Source organism: Hoplias malabaricus, chromosome 14 (assembly GCF_029633855.1).
Source record: "Hoplias malabaricus isolate fHopMal1 chromosome 14, fHopMal1.hap1, whole genome shotgun sequence".
In the NCBI taxonomy this organism is placed as follows: domain Eukaryota; kingdom Metazoa; phylum Chordata; class Actinopteri; order Characiformes; family Erythrinidae; genus Hoplias; species Hoplias malabaricus.
In genome coordinates this window covers 28284106-28308562 of record NC_089813.1, presented here as the reverse complement: position 1 = coordinate 28308562, position 24457 = coordinate 28284106, and the positions used below count along the sequence as shown (strand labels likewise).

At 38.3% G+C, this 24457-nt stretch overlaps 3 protein-coding genes and 1 non-coding gene across 5 annotated transcripts; 3 read left to right on the top strand and 1 right to left on the bottom strand.

Annotated features, from left to right (window-relative positions):
• Positions 1-69: 69 nt before the first annotated feature.
• On the top strand, positions 70-3585 carry cfap276 (cilia and flagella associated protein 276). The gene is made up of 5 exons (XM_066644563.1): positions 70-461; positions 831-947; positions 1035-1147; positions 2367-2470; positions 3091-3585. Exons 1-5 carry the CDS (start codon positions 384-386, stop codon positions 3159-3161), a joined length of 483 nt encoding a protein of 160 aa, XP_066500660.1. The 5' UTR covers positions 70-383; the 3' UTR covers positions 3162-3585.
• A 178-nt stretch (positions 3586-3763) lies between these two features.
• LOC136666663 (small Cajal body-specific RNA 2) lies at positions 3764-4132 on the bottom strand. The gene has a single exon (XR_010795420.1). It is a non-coding gene; the product is annotated as a small Cajal body-specific RNA 2 (non-coding RNA).
• Positions 4133-5141: 1009 nt separating this feature from the next.
• Positions 5142-9351, top strand: zgc:195245 (uncharacterized protein LOC565483 homolog). Its single transcript, XM_066644819.1, has 5 exons — positions 5142-5615; positions 7283-7310; positions 7523-7667; positions 7970-8114; positions 9079-9351. Exons 1-5 carry the CDS (start codon positions 5547-5549, stop codon positions 9184-9186), a joined length of 495 nt encoding a protein of 164 aa, XP_066500916.1. The 5' UTR covers positions 5142-5546; the 3' UTR covers positions 9187-9351.
• A 2411-nt stretch (positions 9352-11762) lies between these two features.
• On the top strand, positions 11763-24454 carry inavaa (innate immunity activator a). 2 transcript variants are annotated; one of them, XM_066644576.1, is made up of 10 exons: positions 11763-11863; positions 16195-16300; positions 16547-16680; positions 17981-18103; positions 18622-18853; positions 19202-19255; positions 19368-19596; positions 20324-20479; positions 21155-21842; positions 23639-24454. In XM_066644576.1, the coding sequence occupies exons 2-10, from the start codon at positions 16246-16248 to the stop codon at positions 23729-23731; spliced, it is 1764 nt and encodes a 587-aa protein (XP_066500673.1). In that variant the 5' UTR covers positions 11763-11863; positions 16195-16245; the 3' UTR covers positions 23732-24454. The 2 variants fall into 2 exon arrangements, with proteins under 2 accessions (XP_066500673.1, XP_066500672.1); XM_066644575.1 differs by having other exon boundaries at positions 20321-20479.
• Positions 24455-24457: the final 3 nt, after the last annotated feature.

Below are 24457 nucleotides of genomic sequence, written 5' to 3'. Positions count from 1 at the left end.
ATTTATTTATTTTGAGCTATGGCAGCTTTCATTCTCCATACAGGTCTTACTCTAGGTTTAAAACTAGTCTTAAAATGTGGTCGGTGGTATCAAAAAAATACCGTTGACACTATAACTCTAAATACTACTGTTATTATTAGAGTTAGCAGTCATTTAAAATGGCATTTCTCAGAATCTATTCCTTTCCTCATTTCCACAGTTGCTTTGGTGTTTATTATAACTTCACAGCGCCCCCTCAAGCTCATTCAGCGCTATTGCTATGATGACGTAGGGTTGTCTTTGGTTGATCGGTTTCATAGCAACGGTGACCAGAACCTCGAAGCCTCTACAGAGTGAACATTCCGACAGTGACGTGTTCGTTAGAGTTTAAGCTCATAATCATAATGCCGCGAACCAGGGATCCGTTCCCTTTTCCAAGATACAACAACGATCACGACTTTACAGGGATTCAGAGGAGTCAGGTAAAAGTTATACCTGCTGCAGCAATCATAGAAACCTTTAAGAAGTTGCTGCTGGTTTCTCCTGTTCTCCAGTAGACCATTATGTTATTCTGTTTTATTACTGGTCACATAACACACTGCAAACGATTCTAATGGTGTAATATATGACCTGTAACTGATTCTATATGCATCGTTTCTGAAAGAAGCTCAGTGCCCTACAGGAAACTAGTGGTCACTAATGGTAACCATTAAGCCAACTGAGATTAGGAAGTCAAACATCAGGCTTAATTCTAATATTAAATTAAGTGACATTTTTAATAGACATGTTGACCCGTGGTCACTCCCTTTCCCTAATAAATATCGATTAAAATATTTGTACATAACCCACAGAAATTAATCTTTAAAAAGCCCACCCACATGGCACAGAACGAAGAACCATGGAGTCGCCTAACTTATACAGCAACTTTATCCAGCATGAGGAAAAGTGCCCTCCACTATGACAATGAGGTGAGACATAACTTATGGTTATCCAACACTAAATAACTTTTAAATACAACACACTTTACATGTTTGTTTGTTTTTCCATTTGTCAAGACACCAAAAGACAGTCTGGACTTACATCTCAAAGCTGTTTATGATAATCATCTGGATTTCCTCAAAAACAAGAACCAAATACTGATACAGAAAGAAACTCTGGTGGACCATGGGTGAGTGGACCTGTATTAGTTGACTATGCTCAGTAAATTTACTGTGTTGTTAAATGTGCCACAGAAAAATGCTCTGACAGTTCCTAACGGAAATTAGTTTTTGTAGCTGTACATTGGATGAATACAGAGTAACATGCATGTGAATTTTGTACATAAATAATAATACATTATTTATATAGCACTTTTGAAGTTAAGTACAAATACGTTCAAATAAGAGAAAGAAAATAAAATCAAAAAATAAACTGAGAATACTGAAAGCCAAGCTTTAAAAATTAACATTCACTCATATATTAAAAGCAGATCTGTACAGGTGAGTTTTGAGGAGTGATTTAAAAAAAGCCAAATCAGTGCAGTCACGGATGTGCTTGGGAAGAGAATTCCAAAGGGAAGGAGCAGCTACAGAAAAGGCTCTGTCCCCAAGGTCCAGTGCTTAGTCTTAAGTTTGGCATCAGAGGAGCGAAGGTTTCAGGAAAGATTGTGATGGTGAAGCAGATCAGTGAGATATGGGGCCTGGTTGTGGTGGGCTTTGCGAGTGAATAGTAGAATGTTTTAACTGAATCCGGTGTGAAACAGGAAGCTAGTATTTGATCACAAGAACAGGATTAAATGAGAAGGCATGCAGCTGAATGTTGAATATACTGGAGGTTATTAAGAATTATAGATGTTGTGCCACAAAGAATGCTATTAGAAAAATCAATTCTGCATGTGATAAAGGTATGAATCAAAATTTCAGCAGCAGAGGTAGATAGTAGAGGTGGTTGGATACATGCTATTTCGTTTAGATTTAAAGTAGAGGCTACCATCAAAAATGACAGAGTTTACAAATGTGTGAGGAAGGTGACAGAGTTATCAATAGTGAGGCAAAATTTTTAACTGAGTTGAGACCAATGATAATCATGTCTGGTTTATCACAGTATAATTTGAGAAAATGTGTTTGGGTACCCTATAGTTGTATGCATCAATCTTTTGCCATAAGGCTTGGTCAGTTACAAAGCTTCTTGGATTGTGTGTAGATATGAGAACACTAAAATTTAATGTGTCTGTAACAGCTTATCCAGTTCAGGGTCACAGTGGGTCTTGAGCCTACCCAGAATCACTGGGTGCAAGGCAGGACACTAAAAATGATTCATTTTTAAATATAGACTATGTTTCAGACATATATGGTGAGCAATAATTTGGGAAATGCACACATTAACAAGTGCTTCTGTTTGGCAACTAGAGAAAAAAAAGCAGACGAGGAACCAAATTATGACCCTCACAAGGAACTGAGAGTGTGGGTGAACCCTCAGAAAGCTTCAATCCACAGCATTGAGGGAACAATTGGTAAGAAATGCTTTTCTACCACAACACTGAACAGTGAAATATTGCCACTACAGAGTGGGAGCCAAGTGTTTCACAATGTATCACTGTAGAGAAGCTCACCAACTCATTCCTTCAGTCACTGTGGCAGAAACTAGGAGTCACATTACCAACACATTACACAACCTTTAACAACCATACACTTTTACTACAATACACATTATGTTGTTAAATGAAAAGTGGGATTAACACTTCTAACAATGTAGAAATCAGTTTAACTGCTTTTAAAATTAGTGGGCTACATGTCTCCCTGTACACTGGCCTATGGGAGTTGTGAAATGTTTTTTTCTGAAATAACGATATTTGCAGTATTGAATATTGTGTGTACCGCAAAAGGCTCCATGTTAGGCACATCATGCACAAAGTCAGGTATTTATGACCTACACAGTGCACTAACTGGGGTGAAGGGAGCAATGAAATTCATCTCATTTCCCTAGAGTTGCACATTTCATTAAACCGCTTTTACGTTTTAACTACACACACTTAAATGGGCGTGACTTCGGCAAGTCTATTTTTATACTTAACCACGAACGTCTACGGTGCAGACTATGTTTAACGCTGACTGTCTGTTTTTCTACTTACAGAGTCTCACCACAACGCGTCTACAAACCGAGGCTACTCCAGGAAACACGACGGCGGATTTTATTCTGCATAATACCAAACCAAAAAAGAAAACGACCCTTCGACCAGCACCCAGTTAAAGCAGCTTTGTGTAACGTACATTTAATGTTACATTGTGAAAAACACTGCCAAAAACGGGTTTAAAATAAAACCACCAGTTATCAAAGCACACTATCGGCGTGTTGTTACTAAGAACCATAGGCTGAATCAAGAATGTCTCCTTCCTCCTTACGAAGTGTACTAACTTAAAGTCTTAATTCAACGACTGCTAGATGATACAGTTAGGGCATACCACTTGTTCATTTAAACCCGTCACTTGTGCACAAATGCCTAGTAGAACAGACCCGGCACTATTTCGGTGCAAGTCAAACGCGTTAGTGTGTACTATAAAGGGAGTAGAGAGCCATTTGGAACTGGCCCAAACTTACACAGGCCTACTGCCTACGTCTTAGAAAATGTCAGAGTAAAAATCGTTTGGGTTAATACGCAAAATAAAGCTAAATAAGTATCCGAAATATGAAAGAAACCTTCACCCTGAAGCATTTAGCGAGCCAAATTATATTAACGCTCCTCTGGTTTAGCCAATGCTAACTTAACGTTAGCCCTCACGACCCAGGGGCTAGTAGAAACCGTGGTGAAGATCAGAATCGCCTATATACTCATTGGCCGCAGAGGGGAAACCAGGGACAAACCCCAGTCCCCTGTGGCTCTAGTATATCTGATCAAATCATCATCTCAGCCCACGGTTTCTACCGCGGAAGGTGCTCTGGAACTTTGGCCGAGAAGCGCTCACCGCCGACGCGGGCTAACGACCGGCTTCATATCACCTCCGGTCTGAACAGAGCGCACTCAGACCGGATCAAATAAGATCACTGTGTAGATTTATACACATACACACAAACATGTACACATTCACACAAACAAGTACACATTTACACAAACTTTCAATCACCCCCACAACACTCACGCCAAACACACATTCAAACTGAGCTCACATCCGGCGGATGGCCGTGTATTTATAGAGCTCAGAGTCCACAACGGGCAGAAATAATCACAGCGCCTCAGTGTGGCCATTCTAATAGAATATACACATATATAGTATATAATGACACTTAGTTTGATATACCAGTTGGATACAAATCTGAAATCTGTTTCCCATTTTATATTCTCCTGTTTCAAAATGAAAATCGAATGGCCAAAATGTAAGCAGTCCAGTCTGGCCCCATATCAACCATATGGCCCACACTACATGGAATTACTGCACTTGTGCAGACCACTCCCGCTTGGTACAGGCCACATAAACACCAAATTAGAGCCACATGTCAAGTATTAGGAAGTCCCTTTTGATATACTGAGTCATTATATTCTCATTGGGAATGTATGTTCTGAGTAAAACACTAAACCCAGTTGTGATTAACTGCTGCCAGTAACAGGAGTGAGGAAAAACTGCAACTTTCTCAACTACAGAAGGTAAACTTTCTCCAAATAGGGGTGTTTGTTCAGTACTTGGTACACGTGGCACAGACAGAAAGTTATTTTATCATATTATTTAACATGAATTCATTTATTTATTTATTCATTGTCTGTAACCGCTTATCCATTTCAGAGCCGGACATATTTCAGAGCTGGTCATATTTATTTAATAATACTAACAATTAGCTTATTCAAATAAATGCGTAAAACTGCATACTTATATTTTAGGGTTTAAAAGTGGAGTGGAGATAGAGACTTATGTGTCCCAGTGCCAAACAGGGACTTTGCTAATGTTTGTGATTAATACAATTAAAAATAGGGTTAGACTGGCCTGCACATGTACCAATATATTACAACATTTGCCAGCAGATGGCGTACTTTTACATTCGGCGTTCAGTTCTAGTTCCCTTTCTGGTAAATTTATAAATATTTACACTGGCTTTGATACGTGACGTAGCTGTGACGTATTGTCTGTGTATTATCTGTCTGTGACACTGTAAAGAAGAAGAGCTTGTGATTTAGTCTATCCTCTCAGCCATTTCCAAAACCAGAATGGAGCTGGTTCTCAATTTGTTCTAGTGGCTGCTTGAGTTACTAAAACAGTGTACAGTAAGCAAGCAAACAATCCTAGTTATCTATCCTCTTTTCTTACTGTAAATGTATTTTGTATACCCTTGGTTCATCATCCTGTGTCTGGGGTGTAATCTTCAGTTGGAGCAGTGACAGTATCCTTCCTGTGTGTTTGTGTTGATGTTTCCATATTTACCATAGAGAATTATAAGAGCTCAGGAGTTCAAAAGTCTTGCTGTGTAACTTCAGTTAAAAACAGCATTGATGTCCTCAACAATTAGCTAATCTAGCTTCCCACGCTAGATCAAGTTAATCTTGAATGGCATAATGGGATTGTAGCAGATTCTGCAACCATTGTTGATAGTCACTAAGGGACATGTCTGCACCCTCACCATCCAATACTATGCTGGACACAGCAAAGAGACAAACTGCTACATGTGTGGAGGTGAGTGATTTTGGATTTCACTAGGGACATGTTTCTGAAGGTTTTGGAGGCTACTTCTTCTAAGGCTAATTATAGGGAAACTGAGTTCATCCTCAGATTGGCTAGAATCTAAGTTCTCCTCTTGTGTAGTTGGGTATACTGATAGACAGAACACACACCATTAGTTTAAATCTGTTTAAATGGGGCATTTGGACAAATTTTGAAGATTTGTGAAAAATTTGTTCCTTGAGCTGCAGTTAACATTATTCCAAACTCTTTTGTGTGAAATGGTCCATTAGCTTTGCTTCATGTCTATGGAAATGTAACTTTATACATATATATATATATATATATATATATATATATATAGGCAAGTTTATTTAGAAATATTCTTATTTGATTAAATAATCCCACAAGTGACTAGTACTGGAGAAGAGCATCTTGGGTTACAGATTAATGACCATTTTGTTTAAAATCATGTCTGGTGCTTGCCACCACAACTGTGGTTATAGTTTTAATATTTCTTTAGAAAGAAGCATTTCATATTAATCCTTTTGGAATAGCTGTGGACTTGGGTTTGGGCGGTCATATCAGGTAAGACATTTCTTAGGTAAAAAAATTGTTGTGATTATGTAAGGGAAGGACAATTGCAACGTCACTAAACTTGTGTATCATTTCAGCTTGTACTTGTACATTGATTCATTCATTGTCTGTAACCACATATCCAGCCCAGGGTCACAGTGGGTCCAGAGCCTACCCAAAATCATTGGCGCATGGCAGGAACACACCCTGGAGGGGGCGCCAGTCCTTCACAAGGCAAGACGCACAAACCCATTCACTCACACACTCAGAACCAGGGACACTTTTTAGTCGCCAATCCACTACCTACCAACGTGTGTTTGTGGACCATGGGAGGAAACGGAAGCACACAGAGGAAACCTACGCAGACACGGGGAGAACACACCAAACTCCTCACAGACAGTCATCTGGAGCAGGACTTGAACCCACAACCTCCAGGTCTCTGGAGCTGTGTGACTGTGACCCCCCCCCGGTGACCCTGAAATGGATAAGTGGTTACAGATAACGAATGAATGAATGAATAATTCTTGTTCTTATATAGTGTTCAATCATGTCTTAAGCAAATGGAAATGACTACAACATTGTGGCTGATTTAAAATGTAGTTTCAAAAAGTAAAAGCACTTTTGTGTCATAGGCTTCTGAGCCATGAATAAATGTCTGGTTTCACTTGAAAGATTGATTTGCCTTATTTACTCCAATACCATCAACACTTTCTTGATAAACACCCTGACAACATCCATAGCCCAAGCCTTTACCTGCTGTAATCTATAAATTCTATAAATGTGCCTCATATATGATAATTATACTGTTTCAATTGTTGTGGATTTCAAAGTATGCAGCCATACAGTGTACAAGATTAAATAAGGGCTCTGACATTTGCCCTTCACTATATCGTGTGTGTGTCTAGTCCCAGGTGGTATCAATCATCACGTTTAGAGCTTATACAATTACAGTCGTAATCCACTAATTTGATCTCTTATATATCTGCCCATAGGACACTAGAACATGCAATAACCAGTGAAACACAAATTTAAATATTCTTCATTTGTAACTTAACTATTACTACATAAGTAACTGTTTCTCCCATTCTCTCTCTGAAATCCTTCAGAGACCTGGCTTTCGACATCACAAAAAAGGTATAAACCTTTCTATTTTGGTATTTTAACTTAAAGCTTGGTTGTAGGTTGTGGTGAAGATTAGGGTTAAAATGGATGTGAAGTGTGAAGTTTAGTGGAAATGAAGAGTTTATGAGTATATGCAAAGTATTACCATTGTTATTTTAAAATAGTTGTGAGTTACTTACAACAACAAGCTGAAAACAAGCATCATACTCATCATTTTCCTATAGAGAACTTTGTGTGTCACCCACCTCTCACCCGACGGAACACAGAGGGAAGTGAGGAGTTCACTCAGCTTCGCAAATTGACTGGCTCTCCCATTGAGTGTCCCAGCCACTATAACCTCCATAAAGAACTGCTGCTTAGCCATAAGAGGTGACTATAGAACACTACTAATGAATGCTTTGTGGCTAAAAGAATGAAAATCATTTACCCAGAATGCTGGCATAGTTCCTTTAAGTACCAGTAAACATATTACAGACATTATTCTAAATAACACATCTAAAGTGCTCTATTGCCTAAATAAATCTGTTTCATAATGTTTTTCAAATATTATATTATTACTAATACATCAAATGTTCATACAATAATTTACAAACATCATTATCCTATCATTTTAGGTTGGATGTGTGTTTGTGTTAGTATATTTTGTTAATCTGAGTGCATAATGTGTGTAGGGGTCTGTTGCTGGAGGAAAAGCCAGAGCTGAAGAGGGTTTTGGAGCAGCGTCGTTTGGAGCAGCATCGAGAGCAGGAGCTGGCTCTCCGTCCTCCATCTGACCTGGAGCAGGAGCTCCGCAAGAGACAGCAGAGACTACAGGAGGTGACCATCACACTTGTATAGCACACATTACATCAAGCCTCATCTTCTCAGAAACCTCACAGTGCTCAGGCTTTGTTATGCATCTCAGGACTCACAACGCCTTTGGGAAATCAAACATTACGTTTTTACACTTGCACTTAATTGGTTAAAGCAAATTAAAATAGGAAGCATTGCTTCTCCAAGAAGTGCTACTCACAGGCAACGTATGCTAGTGTAAAACTTACATGTGGAAAGCCAAAACTTGCTTGGCTTTTGACATGTAAGAGAAATCTGGGAAATTGCCCTCTCAAGAACAATGTCAGTTTACTTAGTTTAGAAGTTAAACAAAATCTGTAAATTAGTTTAAAGCATAGAGGATGATAGCTAAATGTAAAATATCCAGGAATATATGTCTTAATAATAATTAAGATTCATATACTTGATTAAACTTCAATAACACAGGTAGGGCAATAAATCTTAGCAAGGGTTCAACTCAAGTGAAATTTTGAATAATTAACCATTAAATTAGATAATTTTATCAGCAGAGAAAATAAGTGGAATACTCAGGGGACGTCCCCCTCAAGTAAACCCTACTGGACACTCATAAAAGGTTTGTACAACCAATTATAATTATGTTTACATAGTTGTGTATTGACCTATTTTCTTCATAGATTTCCAGGTGACAAAATTGCAAAGGAGCAGGATTGAAGTTTTGCATTTTTTGTGGCTCATTCTATAAACATAATACTAATTAAATATTAACCTCTTTATTTGGGAGATATATTTCCAAATATGCATGAACTGCACCATTTTTATTACTTTAGGTGTCTTTCAAACTTTTCAGCATAAGTTTGTAGATTAAAATGTCTTCAAACTTATGAATGTGACTCTTATTTTAGATTCATTTACTTTTTTTTTTCTCTACTAAAATGCTGATTTTTGTTTATTAGTTTAACCTCACATTTTATGTGCTATTAATTGACAGTATGAAATGGAGGAGATGAAACGGCGAGAAGGACAGGAGAACATTCCAGAGTTTGTGCGAGTGAAGGAAAAGCTGCGCCACATACCAGTATTCAAACAAAATGGCTGAAAGCAGATTTTCACTGGACACTTTTCACTTTTTTGCTGTTTACTTGCTTTGGAAACATGTACAAATGTGTAAAACTAGAATGGAAACAGACTAACAGATTATGAGTAGCTTCATAAATCAACGTTTTAAAAGAGTTTCATCTTTGTGTTTAATCTATAAATATACAGTAGCATCATTTATCTTTTTTTTTTTTACTTTACACTAGCAAACATGTTAAAATATGTAATTTTGTCTGTGTTTAAATCTACTTAGTCGAAAATTAAAAATGTATGTGTCAGCTGACAGTCATAGAAGTTGATTTTGTGATATAATGGAATGAAAATGGGTTGAGCAGTTTTAACAAATTGCTGCTTTGAGCATACCAGTGTACACACTACATCAACTCCTTTATTAAAAACTAAAAGATTAATACTTTCATGTTGCCTTTTCACAAACTGATGGTGTTGAATATAACCACTGCAGGCTGACATTCACATGTGGTTTCTCCTAACACGCCATTTTACTGCTGATCCCTGCGGACTTCAGGGCCTTTCACATGGAAATAAAGGCGGTTTTAATTAGCTCATCTTTTACATTCAGGCAGCGGCACGGGCGAAGAAAAGCTGACCATCTGCCGAGCGACACACCCACCTCCTCTCCTGCTCCCGACACCAAGAAAAAATGGTTCAAATACTGGAGCCGAAACATGAAGTTAGCTATACTGCTAAAACTACGAACTTTAGTGGCATTAAGTGCTGTAGTACAGAGTGGAGTTTAGTATTAACACCTCTGTTTCCGAAGAGCAGATTAGGGAGAAAAACATCAAGTTCCCCCATTGTGTTATTGTAGACACCATTCATCAAGTCAGAGACCACTGACCAGCTGTCTCAGGCACTCGCCTCTTGTTTAACTGTTTTTGTCTCCACTTGATCCCGCTGCCTCAATTCAGACTCACTGGGTTCACTACGGGCTCTCAGATACAAGGTGATGGCAGGAGGTTCAAATAAAGAACCAGGTTTCGTAAGGGACTTTATGAATGGGTGTCCTTTGTGCCCCACTGATGTTTTACTTAGCAAATACGGACGGATGGTCAAATGGAGCATTTTGTGGTGGTAAAAGTCATTTTTAAACTTAGATGAAGTGTCCTTTCACAGCAGCGTGATATCTCAAAACATTAATCAAACCTATTACCCTGTCCCAGCTTCCCAATACATTATGATTAAATGTGATACGATTAAAATATTAATTTAAGAGTAATTAAACAAATCCAATTATAATTCTGGCCTCAATTTGAATATATTTTCTTGCAAAATATCATCAAACCTGAACCATCTTAATCAGAAATATTCCTATATTCAGTAGGAATTGGCCTCATCTAAATTTCCATTAGACACCAAGAATACAATATAATTTTTATTTTTTTCCCAGTGGATTTGTGAAATCGGTTGACTGGAACACTGTAAATGTTTAATGATGTTAATCAAATTGCGCCTCGTGATTCCGGGTAAGTTCCGGGCTCACTGCGACCCTGAACTGGATAGACCCCAGATGAGTGAATGAATGAATAATAGTACCCCAGTAAACATTTAGGCGTTGATTCAACGTTGAAATAACGTAACAACTGCCGTCTAATCAACGTTCTCTTAGGGTTGAAAATGAAAGTTGAAAAGTCGTCCAAACACAGACATTGAAAAGAAGACTATTAGACGTATTTTGGACGTCCACTGACGTTATTAATTGGTCCAGAAATAAATTACTTGTATAAAACTCATTTTGGACGTCCACTGACGTTATTGATTGGTCACCACTTAATTAACTGATTAAGATGGATTTTGGACGTCCATTGACGTTTAAAACATGTCCTTGACGGACAGACTACTTTTAGACCTATTTTGAACGTCCAGGGACGTTCCTTGTTTACTGGGACAGGTGACACATTTGGAAGTCCTGGGTTCAACCCTTTCCCCAAGTCACTGTGAGGAACGGTGTGTTCTCGCCATGTTTGCATGGGTTTCCTCTGGGTTCTTCCACCCACAGTGGGAAGGTGGGTAGCTGTTTGAAGATGTCTAAAAATAGGAGTGGGTGAGTGATGTGTGAGTGTTTGATTATGGGCTCCCACTGTGACCCACATTCTTTCGTGTGTTTGTTGATCATATGCAGGAAAAAATAACTAGTAATTTCAAATTTCAATTTTTTCTTAGCTAATAAACAATGAATTTTTAGCAGCTTAATATTTCTACTTGACAATTTGTGTATTTTTTTTTTTTTTTTTTAAAACGTCTTACTGTTTAAACTGGCTTTCTCAAGACGGGTCAATACGTTTATGGAATTGTTAAGCAGAATTAGGTTAAATATAAAGGAAGTAAAAGTGTAGGTGTTACAGGGGTTACACGGCACCTATTACCATTCTGTGCCGTTTCCCAAAAGTGGTGTTCTCTTATAAGGAGTGGGGTCATTTTCTGAAATTATGGGACTTTCCTTAATGTTTCATTAGAAATCGGGACACGCCCACCTCCCCTGCTCAGGAGTGAAATGGTTCAGTCCGAAGGCAGCTGTGCGGTGTGGACGCCCCTCTCTCACATCAGCAGTGTTCAGCAGAGCAGGGAACCGACATGTGTGTAACTGAGGGAATGGATTGAACAGCAGCAGGATAACGCACTTTCAGGCGAATCAACGAGGCTTTATAACGCTCCTTAAGGTACGACTAGTGTGGGCTACATATCGAGTGGGTGTGGACACACAGGCCACGTTCAAGATTCAGCATCAGTGTCAGTATCTTTCCTTGCAATTAGATTCTGCATGGCAATAACTGAAGAACAAATTGCCAGAAAACTTTAAAGGATCATGCATGTAAATATATTTTTACAGTGCATAATTCTAAGGCAGTGGAATGGCTGATGAGTGTAACTGTTAAGAGGGACTGATGCTTTTGTTTGAAAATTCCAGTATTGAGTAGTACAGCTTTTTTATTCTAATGGAACATAAAGACTGATCAACTTGATTGATGTGAATGTTCTTGTGTTGATAGCCACAGCTATGTCCAGGCATTATAGCAAAAATATATAACAATTCTTAAAGACATAATTTATTGTAACTAATATGAAAAACTCTCAGTGCAATAATTTTTGTTCAGCTATTCCACCCTAAATCTAATGAATCAGGACCATAACATTTAAGGAAACATGCTGTTGGTCAATGTTCACAGTAATTTCAAAGTACTAAATAGTATCACAATGCTGAGTAAATACCCTCATATTGCCCACCTCTAAGCTCAGCCTCTAAACACTATCTCAGTATAGTGCATGCTGAGTCCATACAGCTAAATGTGCTTTTAAGTATTTTCCCAGTGCTGGTTAAGTTGAGTGCAGCGGACACAGGCCTAGTGATTCAGCTTTGTTTTAGATGAAAGCCGATTGACTGACAGTCAGCTGTAAATCAGCATAGGGCTGAATAGGGCTTTCACTTGTTCTAATGCATTGCCTAAAGGCCCAGCATCACTGAAGGCTTAAATAACCGTTTAGAGGGTGGGGAATACGATGGTACTAACCGTCATCCTGGTGAATGCTCATAAATTATATCTCAGTATGCCCCAAAATACTTCTAAGTATTGTCATGGGTGTCACCAGTGTATCGTTATTTTGTTGTTGTTGTTGGTGGTGGTGGTGGTGGTTGGATTTGTTAATTGCTTCAGTACTATGATGACATTGTTATATAAGATCACAAATCATTGTACTTGTAGCTCTAGATAAATGTGGCACAGCTGGTTGTTTTTTTGACATCAATCCTGGAATATCAGGATGCATACTGAGTATTGTCTTGAAAATGATTTTGAAGTTTTGTCATATTGCCCATCCCAAGAATGGAGAATTTTTAAAGGCAACATCAGCATTGTGATGCCTATCTGGCTTCCACCTTTTGGACTCCTATTTTTTGGGTTTTGAATCATATCTGGCTGTTCACCAGATGCGGAAATAAGTCATACTGTAAAGTCGTTTGGCCTCTCCCATAACATCAGCATCTATGCGATTCAGCACCCCTTTAATTACAGGCTGTACATGCATTCTGGGTCGGGTTCAAGTCTCCCCTCAGAGTTTCCGAGGTTTGGCTCGCATTGAGAATTCCAAAGCTCAGCCACAGGCGGTAAGGAATACGGCTTTGGAGGAGTTCCAAAAGATCGCAGCTCCCCCTGCTTCATTGGAAAAGGGTGACGGGGAAGCCGGGGGAGAAGGCATCTTTGACTGCACTTTGTAATTGCTGACTCCAGAAGCACCCTTTTCCGGTGATGCCTCACTGCCATGCTTCAGTGAGCTGTGAGGATGGGTGGATCAGTGCGCTGCAGCGTTTTTTCCCTCTGATGAGCAGATCACTGTCAGTCCAGCTATGTCCTGTGTGCTCATTCTGTGCAATTAGCTTTGTAGTCTAGACAGAGTCTTGTTTTTTGAGGGTGGAGTGAAGTGTGAATGCGGGGTTTGTCTGGTAAAACATCCCTGCATTTTTCAGAGGTTGCAGTGCTTTGAATAAGGCATACTTTGTTTCAGTGACCTAGTTCATGCTATGGCTTTCAACACACACATGCTTGTATTCATGCAGGTGCAGACAGGATCATATATTGTTTTATTTAATATATTACTATAAAATATTTACATGAATATATTTGTGGCATTTACACATGTACACCTTAGTACCATTTAATTACATTTTAATAACATAACAACTGAAGACCTAACCCAAGAAGATTTCATTTTATCAATGTGTAAGAAATGAAAAAAATGCAGCGTTGTAAAGAGTAGTTTATAAAGTTAGGATTACTCAATTAACTAAGCCCAGGTTTCCCAGGTTTTTTTACAATATCAGGACATTTTTGTCCTGACAATGCATGAAAACAAGCACACACTCACACGAAATACAGAGAAAGCTAGAGAGAAAGAATTGTATACTCTGCATTCTCAGGAGGCTGAGGCCTATGCTATCAGCAGATAGTGTCCTCTCAGCAAATTGGCCACATTGCAGTGTTGATACAGGGCTTTTGTTGGTGTGCTTTCAGACTCAGAGTGAATAATAGAACAGGCTGGCCTGTGTTGAGTCCACTTCTTTGCACAGCCTGCATCTGTCTCCACAAGTTACAGGCCTGAGTGAGTAGAAAGCCGTCAGGGAATCTACCACAGCATTCTGTCAAACTTACTCATATTAACAGATCCCCACGGCGTCCCGGAAGAGACGGCGATAATGATCCATAGACAAAATAAACCCTGAGAGGAATATCTGGTCTCAGAGGGATGTTACTGATGTTACTTCCCCTCCTCATTTATGTTCAGGAAATGGACAATGTTAAGAACTTGTTTCTGTGTGGCCCAGCACACTCTTCACAGCCAATGCTGAGTTGTCATGAGACAGGGTAATATCATTTACTGGATATGAAAAGATCTTTTGTTATCTGTTGGAATGTTTTTCTTTTTCTGGTGAGATTTAGGCCAAAATTGTGAGAGTGTGAGTTAGATTTTAGAAAGAGATGCAACTTGAAAATACGTTAACCCCTTTAACTCTAGTGATATATTTAATATATTTTATTGTTAATGCTCTGAAGATGTATTATAACTAATGATTGAGCTCTTTATTATATATTATATATATATATATATATATATTATATATCTTTATATATATATATATATATATATATATATATATAAAATAAATATTTCAGAAAAGAGTGCGGTAATGAAAAATAGCATCATAATCCCCATAACTAATGCTGTGTAATTGCCAAAGAGGATCGGTTAGGTTTTATTCCTCAATCAACCTCTTTTTTTTACGGGAAAAGGTATATGGTCCTGTTCAAAATGAAGTCAACAGTGTTTCTCTTTATTTTCCAACTGATTAGATTTAAATTCTGTTATGTTGCATTATGTACCTGTAATAACTAAATCAACGTTTGTATATACAAATACCATAGGCTTAAGCCTCTGCATAATTAAGTAGATTGTAAGTAAACAATTATTCAGAGTCATAACTATGAACAAATTTAATGATAAGAATCAGACATTCTCTAAAGCTAGTTTGTGAAATGTTTACAAATATGTCCTTTGATTACTGAGGCATGGTTGTATTATTATTTTGAGATGAGGTTTGGTCCCGTATAAGTTGAACTAGAAGAGAAGGCTTTGTCAAGACAGACAGTGTCCAAAGAAAACAAAACTTCACGTTATTGACATTATATTAAAAACTTAATATAGTAAATGTAGTTCTGCATTGTAGATATTGTAAGCCTTGATTCCTATCGATATCTAAATCAATATTTTTCCTACAGTAGAACTATTTCAGATCTAACCATTCAGAATTACTTTGTTTAGGCTACATCTCTATCACTGAATTTTGCATGTCAGGAAATCCCCTTTAAGGACCAAAGCAGTATTTTTTGAAATCTTTGAAAGAAGAGCTGCTGTAACAAACAGTAGCAGCACTAGCCTGAGGCAGAGTCCGAACTAAGACATAGTTCCACTTCAGAGGCAGCCAGAGACATTGAAAGGAAGTTCTCTTGGGGAGGGGTCAGGGAGGAACAGGTGCAGACTGTTGGGTGGCGAGGCGTCCCCTTGGCCATCTGTTTTCTTTTGGGGGGGGCATCTAGTTTCCCAAACACGTTCCCTTACACACTCCATCAGTGCATAAGCGTGCTCTCACACACACGCGGCAGGTCACTGTGGCGCTATATAGAGAATAAAGCGCACATGTGCAGAGTCAGCCACGGGGCAGGCCTCTATTGTGCTGTGAGACATTGAAGCAGTCGGGGAGGTGGGGGAGAGAGTGGAATGAAGGGGCTGTGCTCAAAGAGACCAGTTGCGCTTTCTTTGGCCTCAGTTGGAGGCTTAGATGCCGAGGATTCAGGCTTCAGTATTTGCCTCAGCAACTCAAGCTTTGCATATCACATGACACTGATTTGGTTGACAAATATCAAGAGGTCAGTCAGCTCTGAGAGACAAGGTCTGACTTCAAAACAAAGGAAGGATCTCATATTGTGCTTCATATCAACAGAAACACTGGAGCTGCAACTTTTCCCCTCAAAGTAGAAGCCACAAAACAAAGATGGAGTGCAAGGAAGAGATCAGTGACTCGGACAGTGGGATCATTTTAAATTCCGGTAAGAACTAAAGACAACATTTGGCATGAGACAGAGGAGACATTTGTAGAGCAGCATTATATAAAAAATTCATTAGTTTGTTTATCATCAATTAATTTATTAGCACTGGATGTATTACTGGCCAAAATAGTCTGTATTTTTCTAACAGTAATGTTTGTTTAGATTATTTTGTACTACACTGTACTACATATGTGACTATGGAAAATAATGCTAGATGGGTCAAATGCATTTTCTGGATGCCTGCAGGTCCAGACAGCCCCACGTCTCCTGTGAAGGACCTGAACACTCACACACGAGCGATGAGACTTAAGCACCAGGCACTGGAGGACAAACTGGAGCTGTGTCTTCTGGAGCTGAAGAAACTCTGCATCAGAGAGGCAGTGAGTATAGAGCCTCTGAAAATCCCAGACTTATTACATCCTAAAATACACTATTCAATAACTGCATCAGCTAGATCTGAGTCAGATGAACTATTATAACGGGAATTATTGATCATTTGCATGCATTGTGCTGGCAAACATGTTTAAATGTCAGAAAATAAGCTGTGTTCAGCTTTACTGATGCAGGAAAGAAAACAATGTCTCGTAATGTGTGGTTTATTTAAATGTGTATCTATGACCTATATCATTCCTGGTATGTTATCTGGTTTCAAACATGCAATAAGGCTTTTTTTTTGGACTGCAAAGTAGGGATAGCCTCTATCATGCTATTATTATAATTGTATATATCTATATGCATATGATGTATATATTCCATATATACTTTTATATTAGATTATAGATTATATGATCTAGAGCATCTTGTTTATGTTATGATGATTTTACATCATTTTTAGTGTGATGAATTATGTCACTTGTCAGATTATGTTTCTGGACATCGTCAGTCTCTCTAGATCACTGAACATTAAGAATAAAAGGTTAGGAAAATACACAGAGCATAATAGTATGCATTAATCTGGAAAAAGTAAAGCTATCATTACTTTATTTACACTTACTGTCTCCAACCATATGTATAACTAATCTGTTACAATTAGTATGTGACATAAACTTGTTTGCATGTACTATACAGTAGCTTTAATGTGACTGGTCTTTGTGGACATTCCTTACGTTGCTGCAAGGTGGATGCTGAATCAGCTAAAGCAATCAGTGTGAATCAGTGGGCCTTTGGTGGGCTTTCTATTGTTTTGCAAAGGGGACCTCAATAGAGTCACCAAAGCAAGTCCCCTGTGGACAGTCCCCAAACAGATGCTTCTTTACAAAGTTAGCCTGGGTGTTGCTCATTCACTGTGGACCCAGAAGATTTAGGGAAAGTGTCCCTCTGCCATAAACCCCCTTCCCCTTTGTAGACACTGAAAAAGCAAAAACATCTGCTTGTTGAATAATAGCCATATACAGGTTTAGCCAGACTGCTTCAGAATGTATATTTTTAAAATGGACACAACTTATGTCCTTTATATTGTGTAAAAATGAATGAAAAAATGATGATGTTGATGAACAGAATCACTTTTCAGATCACTTTATATATTTCCCTTCTACTTTATAAGTACCATTTCTTTCTAGAGGAGCGACATTATGCTGTTCTTGGATTATAATTCCTGAACAAAATATATAATTTGTTTTTCTTTTTGTTTAGATAACAGATTGTGCATTTATAATAATGTAGTTGTTTTTCTTTAAATAGGAGCTGACTGGAAAGCTGTCCCCTGACTACCCTTTGGTGCCTGACGAGAAACCACCACAGATCAGGCGACGCATTGGAGCAGCCTTCAAACTGGATGAGGGTTTAATAGCCCAGGATGGAGAGGTATGAGATCTAGTTACTGCTTTATATTGATACTTGTTCCTCATTACCTAGAAACTTTTAAAGACAAAGCCCTTAATGGCTAACATACATATTTAATCATTCATGGTTAGGAATTGCACCACAAGGGGTGCTATGTTGTGAACATTCTGTATGTTAATCTAGAAGTATCTTTAAATCATTTATTTTGATTTGTACAGAGTCTACATATCTAATGTTGTGAAATTTAAAATAATGAGCATTTTTTGTCAGCAGTGAAAGAAATCAATAATTAGCAGTGAGTGTTTATTGGGGTAGAAATTAAAATAGTGCAAGCAACAATAAAGACAGCACACTTTTACATAGCAAAAGGCAGTGTAGTACCAGCAGAAACCAGAATGTTTTCTGTGTGCTCACTATGGACATTCTTATACTAAGGTGTGGATTTTACATGAATACAGAGATTGTATTTTTGCCTATGGCACACTGCTGCTACCTCACAACAATATTCCTCTCCTCTGGCTTTGAACATTTTCCTCCAGGAATCAGAGCTGCACGCTCTGGAGGCTGACCTGGCTCTGCACCGGCAGATTTACGAGGCGGCCCGGAGGCTCTCCCAGGAGGAACACATCAGCAAACCAGTGAGAAAGAGCCGGCTGCAGCAGTGCAAACGTGAGGAGAAGAAAGTGAAGGAGCTGCAGGAAGCTGTGCTAAAACACCGCATCAACCATGGCTGTGTTTCACCTCAGACTTGCAGATCTTCCAGACAGAGGGGTGAGTCTACTTACTTGAAATAAATTCTTAATGGAAATAAAATTTTAATTGAAATAAATTATAAATTGAATTAAAAATTACTAATAACATTTCCTCTCAGCTACCACAAAATCACCACTTCAGAGAAACTATGCTCCGTTATGATGGCAACCATATTTAAGAATATTGAGGAAAGAATATTGTCTAAGTATTTGTTTTTTAATGGTTGCTATCTGGATGAGTCATATTAAGTCTTATGGATCAATAACCGAATATTAATCTGTGAGATCAGTGAGTGTTCATTCTAGGTTTACAACTTTATTAAATATATAAATAATGAAATATTTGTACGTGGTTTCTGCTTTCCAGACTTGTTCATATCTGATGACAGCTCTCTGTCAGATGCTGCTGCTCTTGATGATGGTAAGAAGAATATCCTTTTATGACACTGATATATATAGTACAGTATATATAAGTATATATCATATATATGATATATAAGTAGTCTTGCTAAACTCTATATCTCTATCTACAGATTTAGAGCCCAGTCCACTCCCCCCGACAGCTCTGGACTCTGAGGGCAGTATCCAGCAGTCAGTGACCCTCATGCTTTCTCCCAGTCACAACCCAAAGCAGGCCGGCTCCAGCTCCAGCCTGGATTATGAGCGGTGTCCCATCCAAAACTCTCCCTGGAGAGAGTCCAGTCTAGATCAGCCCTACTGCAAGCACAAGAAACCTCCCTCTGTTAGCAGCAGCAGGTCAAGGTAAGCAGTGCAGTCATTCTGTATCTTTATAAATATTTTTAAGGACAATGTGTAGTATACTTTGTACATTAGTAAATTAAACAAAAATCAAACTCACTCTTAGAGAAAAGTCAAACTCACAAGCTCGTTAGTCTAGTTCAGTTAGTAAGCCAAAATCACCGATTTGGCATCTGAAAAGTCCTTCTTTAGTTTTGCACAGGAGCCAAAAAACTATTTTAGCCATGTAATGGAATCTAATAAGCACTATGATAATAGAATGTATAATACGCATCACACACTTGCCTCAGACATCAGGAGCTGTTAGTAAATGAATTAAGTTAATTATGTGATTACTGCTATTTATAAAAATGACCAAATGTTCATCACACTAAAGAAATTAGCAGCAGCTATCTCAAATAGCTTTTGTCTGTTTTATGAGCAACTGCAGCCTTGTATCTGCAATGAAAAACTGTAGATGCAAACTTTGATCACAGTTGTGTTTTCACTGATTGACCACAATTGGGCAGTGGGGTAAACTGTGTAAATTTGATTTATCATATTGAACTAGTATTTATATAGAAGTGTGCTTCACTGATTAGTATGAGTGGCACTGCTCAGTAAAAAAAGCTGTTCTATTGTGGTAATGAAATCACTCCCAGAAGTAGTAAGGTTAAAATACTTCAGGTTGATTGCTTTATCTTTAATAGTGGTATCACTAGTGTCATCCTTTTTCTCTCTGCATCAGCAGCAGTCCAACAGGAACTGCAACTGACATGAGACTGGACGACATCCCTCCTGCTCCTCAGTTTGTGTTCAAAAGCTTGGCTATGCGCAACCATCACTGCACCAGCGCACCCTCTACCCCTGAGCTTCCACTGCGCCGGAACATCTCTCAGTCCTTCAGGTAAAGCGGAGGGAGCAAAACATCATAGTGTAGTTGACCTAAAAGAACACTAGATAGTATTTTTACTTTATAATTACAGCTTCAATATCACTGTCATGCTTCACAGACTTATAACAGAGAAGATAAAGCCTTTGTCATGCAGTATGAAACTGCAACTGTAACTTTTGGTGGAGTGCGGGTTAGAAAGGACCCCCCCTTGATTTCAAGAAAGTGCTGTAAAATTTAATTAAAATTGCATGCTGCTTGAATTAGAATTTTTCTATTGCTAAACATTGGTAACACATTCTCTACAACAAACAAACTTAAATATGGAATTTTTCTGCAAAATAAATATTGTTGGGTTGGTTTCAACTTATTGAAACAATATATAACACAGTTCATAGGCCTCATTTAAATTTTTATTTTCCATCATATTATATTAGTCCACTTTGTCATGTGTAGTTCAATATGTCGAGTTGATAGAACATCAAATAAATATGCTTATAAATAATTGCCTATTAAAATGTGCAGAAGTATGTGGGAGATGTGTTCTCATTATTACTTAAAATATAAACAAAAATAATTGATCAAATCAATTGATTTTTAGTGTAGAAGTCCAAAAGTGTCTAAGACATAGGGTTTATAATAAAGTGGGCAGTGAGTGTATAATGTCTTAATTTGTAACATTTTTAACAGACTTCCCCGACCGAAACCAGACTTGAGCAAGCCCAGCACTGACCTGAACCGAGTCCGGACCAAGCTGCCCCGCCGCCGGGTCACTGACTTTGCCCTGGCTTACTCTGTCCAGCGCCTGTATCAGTCCAGCTCAGAGGACAGCAGCTCTGAACACTCAATATCCTCCTACAGCAGCTCATCCAGCCGAGACTCTGCCCCTGAAGTGAGCAAAGCCTGCCCACCTCCTTATGGCTTTCACCGCACCCCTCCCAGCAAAGCACAGGGTCAGTGTGCTGCCCCTAATCTGCCCAAGAATAACCTGCCCCGGCCTGCAGCAGCCCCCTCACAGGACAGAATGCCTCTTGAGGCGGATGTGAGTCGGCTGAACCTGGGGGTTACCTCATCAACTGACCTTTCAAATCCAAACAAGCCACTGCAGGCAGAAGTAACATCCCCAAAGCGGATACTCAAACCCCCACCTCCTCCGTACTCCAGACTGGCCCGAGCCCCCTCGCTGAAAGAGTACCCCAACCACCCCAGCCGGCTGCTTCCTCGGGACGTAGTGGCCAATGACCTTAAGTCCTGGCACCAGAAGAACATCGCTACAGAGATGAAGAAACAGCCACTGGAACGACACGGTTCCATGCGTGTAAAACGTTCCCCCAGTCAGGAGCCCCCACCTTACCACCAGGTCCAAGCACACAGACAGGTAAAGACAGTATGGGCAAACGTGAACATTCGAAAAAAAATGTGTCATCAATACCAATAAAATATCCATTATCCATAATGAATCAAGATCCAATATCTAATAAAATGGTAAAAATTGAATATTTTTAGATAAGCAGTGCATTGCTGGATGTCTTGATTATGTCTTTATACTTATCAGTAACACTTTACAGTAAGAGTAGAATAAGTCACAATATTAAGACAGAAATAAGCCTTACTAAATGGTTAGGCAAGTTACTACAAAGCATAATATAATATCAGTTTTCAGTAGGTAAATTTTGTCCATCTTTACTTTTAATGCAGTTTCTATTCTATTCAGATTCAAGTTTCAAGTAAAAGTAAAAAGATTCAAGTAAAAGTGCAATCTGACACCAAACGTTTAAAATCGGAACTATAATACAGTTTCAAAACAGTGGAGGGAGCTCCACCCCCTCCTCCCCAGACGTGAAGCTCGAGCAGGTTGACAGTTGAAACTGAACAAAAGACGAGTTTGGCCGTAATAGCTAAGAAGAATGTACCTAGGGTGACCAGACGTCCTCTTTTACCCGGACATGTCCTCTTTTTTAGACTTAAAAAAATGTCTGGGAGGAATTTAACAAACATCCGGGATTTTGTTTTTCTAGAGCTTACATAGAATTTCGAGAAGCGTTTTGTTCACAAACTAGTCCCGCCCTCCCCTACTCCGATTGGCTCACTTGAGTGAGAAGGGGGAGTGGTGAAATAGCTTAAAGTCTTTGGATTGCACGGTCTGACTGTAGAGCTACCGTTATTGGTCGATAACCTTCGCTGTAAACATTTAATTGGTCAGTCTAATTGGTCAATACAAACCAATTGTATTAATCAACCAATTATTCATAACTTTCATATTCAAGCATTTAGTTCAACCTTAAAAGGGTCCGTTTAAGAATCTCATTTGGTTTTTGTCCAGCGTCTTATTGAATGCTAATTTCTACCTTAAACAGCTATGCGAAGCTAAAGCTAGTGCTCATTTCCCATTTTATCAATTTAAAACACATGAACCAGTGTACACTGTGTCATTAAACATCTAGCTAGCTACTAGTGAAATGCTTATATTTGCTGTGTACTGCCGAGCTTGATTTCTCCATTACACCTTAAATAGGTGAATATGCGAGGCTTTTCAAACACAACTATTACACCTTAATTTATTTAAAACACACACACACACACCACGGAGAAACACACATTAAAACAAACAATGATATTTACACTTGAATTTTAGGAGAGCAATGGGACCTTTTGGGGCTGCGAGACACTTTGTAGACAAGGCCACACTGTAAAATGACTGGACAGAGGGCTGGATGACAGGCAGGACCTTGGAGGGCAGGATCATAGGAGCTCTGCTCCGGACTGGACACTTCTATACTGAATATACTGCAGCAGTGTTTTAGCTTTTACTGTTTCCTTAATCTATGATCATACACCTTGGACATTTTATGACTAAGTACAGTAAATATCCTACAGATTGCTCATTTACATTTTTAAAAGAAATTTTGAAATATTTACACAGTACTCTGAATATTTTGGTTAAGATCTACTAAAAGCACAACTATCAGATTGAATGTATTTGTGCTTAAAATATAGTGAATTTATATATAATGTTGAGAAAAAAGTACCAAGGGATGACTGGTATGAATTTGAAACTTTAATTATAAATCTAGGTAAATTATAATCACATTTGGAATTTGTAACCATCAAATAATCAAACCAAAAAGGAAAAAAAAAATAATTAAAAACTGACAGCTCTACTGTTTTTTGAAGGTTTCTCAGAAGGTGATCCTGCAGAGAGCTGCTGATGGGACTCCCCTGCAGTGGTATGAAGAAGAAGACTGTGAGATTGTGAGCCAAGTGTAATCACGAAAATGCTATGCACAGCACAAATATGCTTTCAGAAATGTTATTAAGTACACTTCAAGAAATTCTATGATAACACATTTTTTTCATCTATTTATTGAGCCAATGGACTCTGATAATGCCTGCTGGCAAAGTGCTGATTCTGACTGATACTTTTGACTAAAAGGTGAAGTTGAGCCAAATTAATATGGCACATATTTTCACCATTTGCAGACCCTTTCACCAAGACTGAAATGAGTCTGAGATTTACTTGTAAGGCATCATGCCGTTATGTTATTATTACTAATATTAATTCTATTATTATTGGTGTAGTACGTTATTGTCCATGACTGAAGTGAAGTGCTATTTCACAACAAAACCACTTTGAAAATGACCTTGCTGAGTCTATCTTTGTGTCTGGTACACAGTTTTACATAATGAAGGATTTGATAGTGTTTTAGAGCCCCAATTATTTAATGTAATACATTATGAGTTTATATAATATTTATGGTGTTTGTTATTATTTTATTATTTTAAAATTAATCTGTCTTTTTCTAACACATTCAGGTGTTTTTAATAAATGCTGCTCTGCTGTTTTGTATTATGCCTGTTTTATTGACTGTTAGTCTTAATTCCAATACAGATATTGCCCTTTTTCAGCAGCAGATTATCATTTTATTATATTTGTGTACTAACCACTTAATATGTATTTTATGTTATTTATAATAAAATAATATAAACATTTAT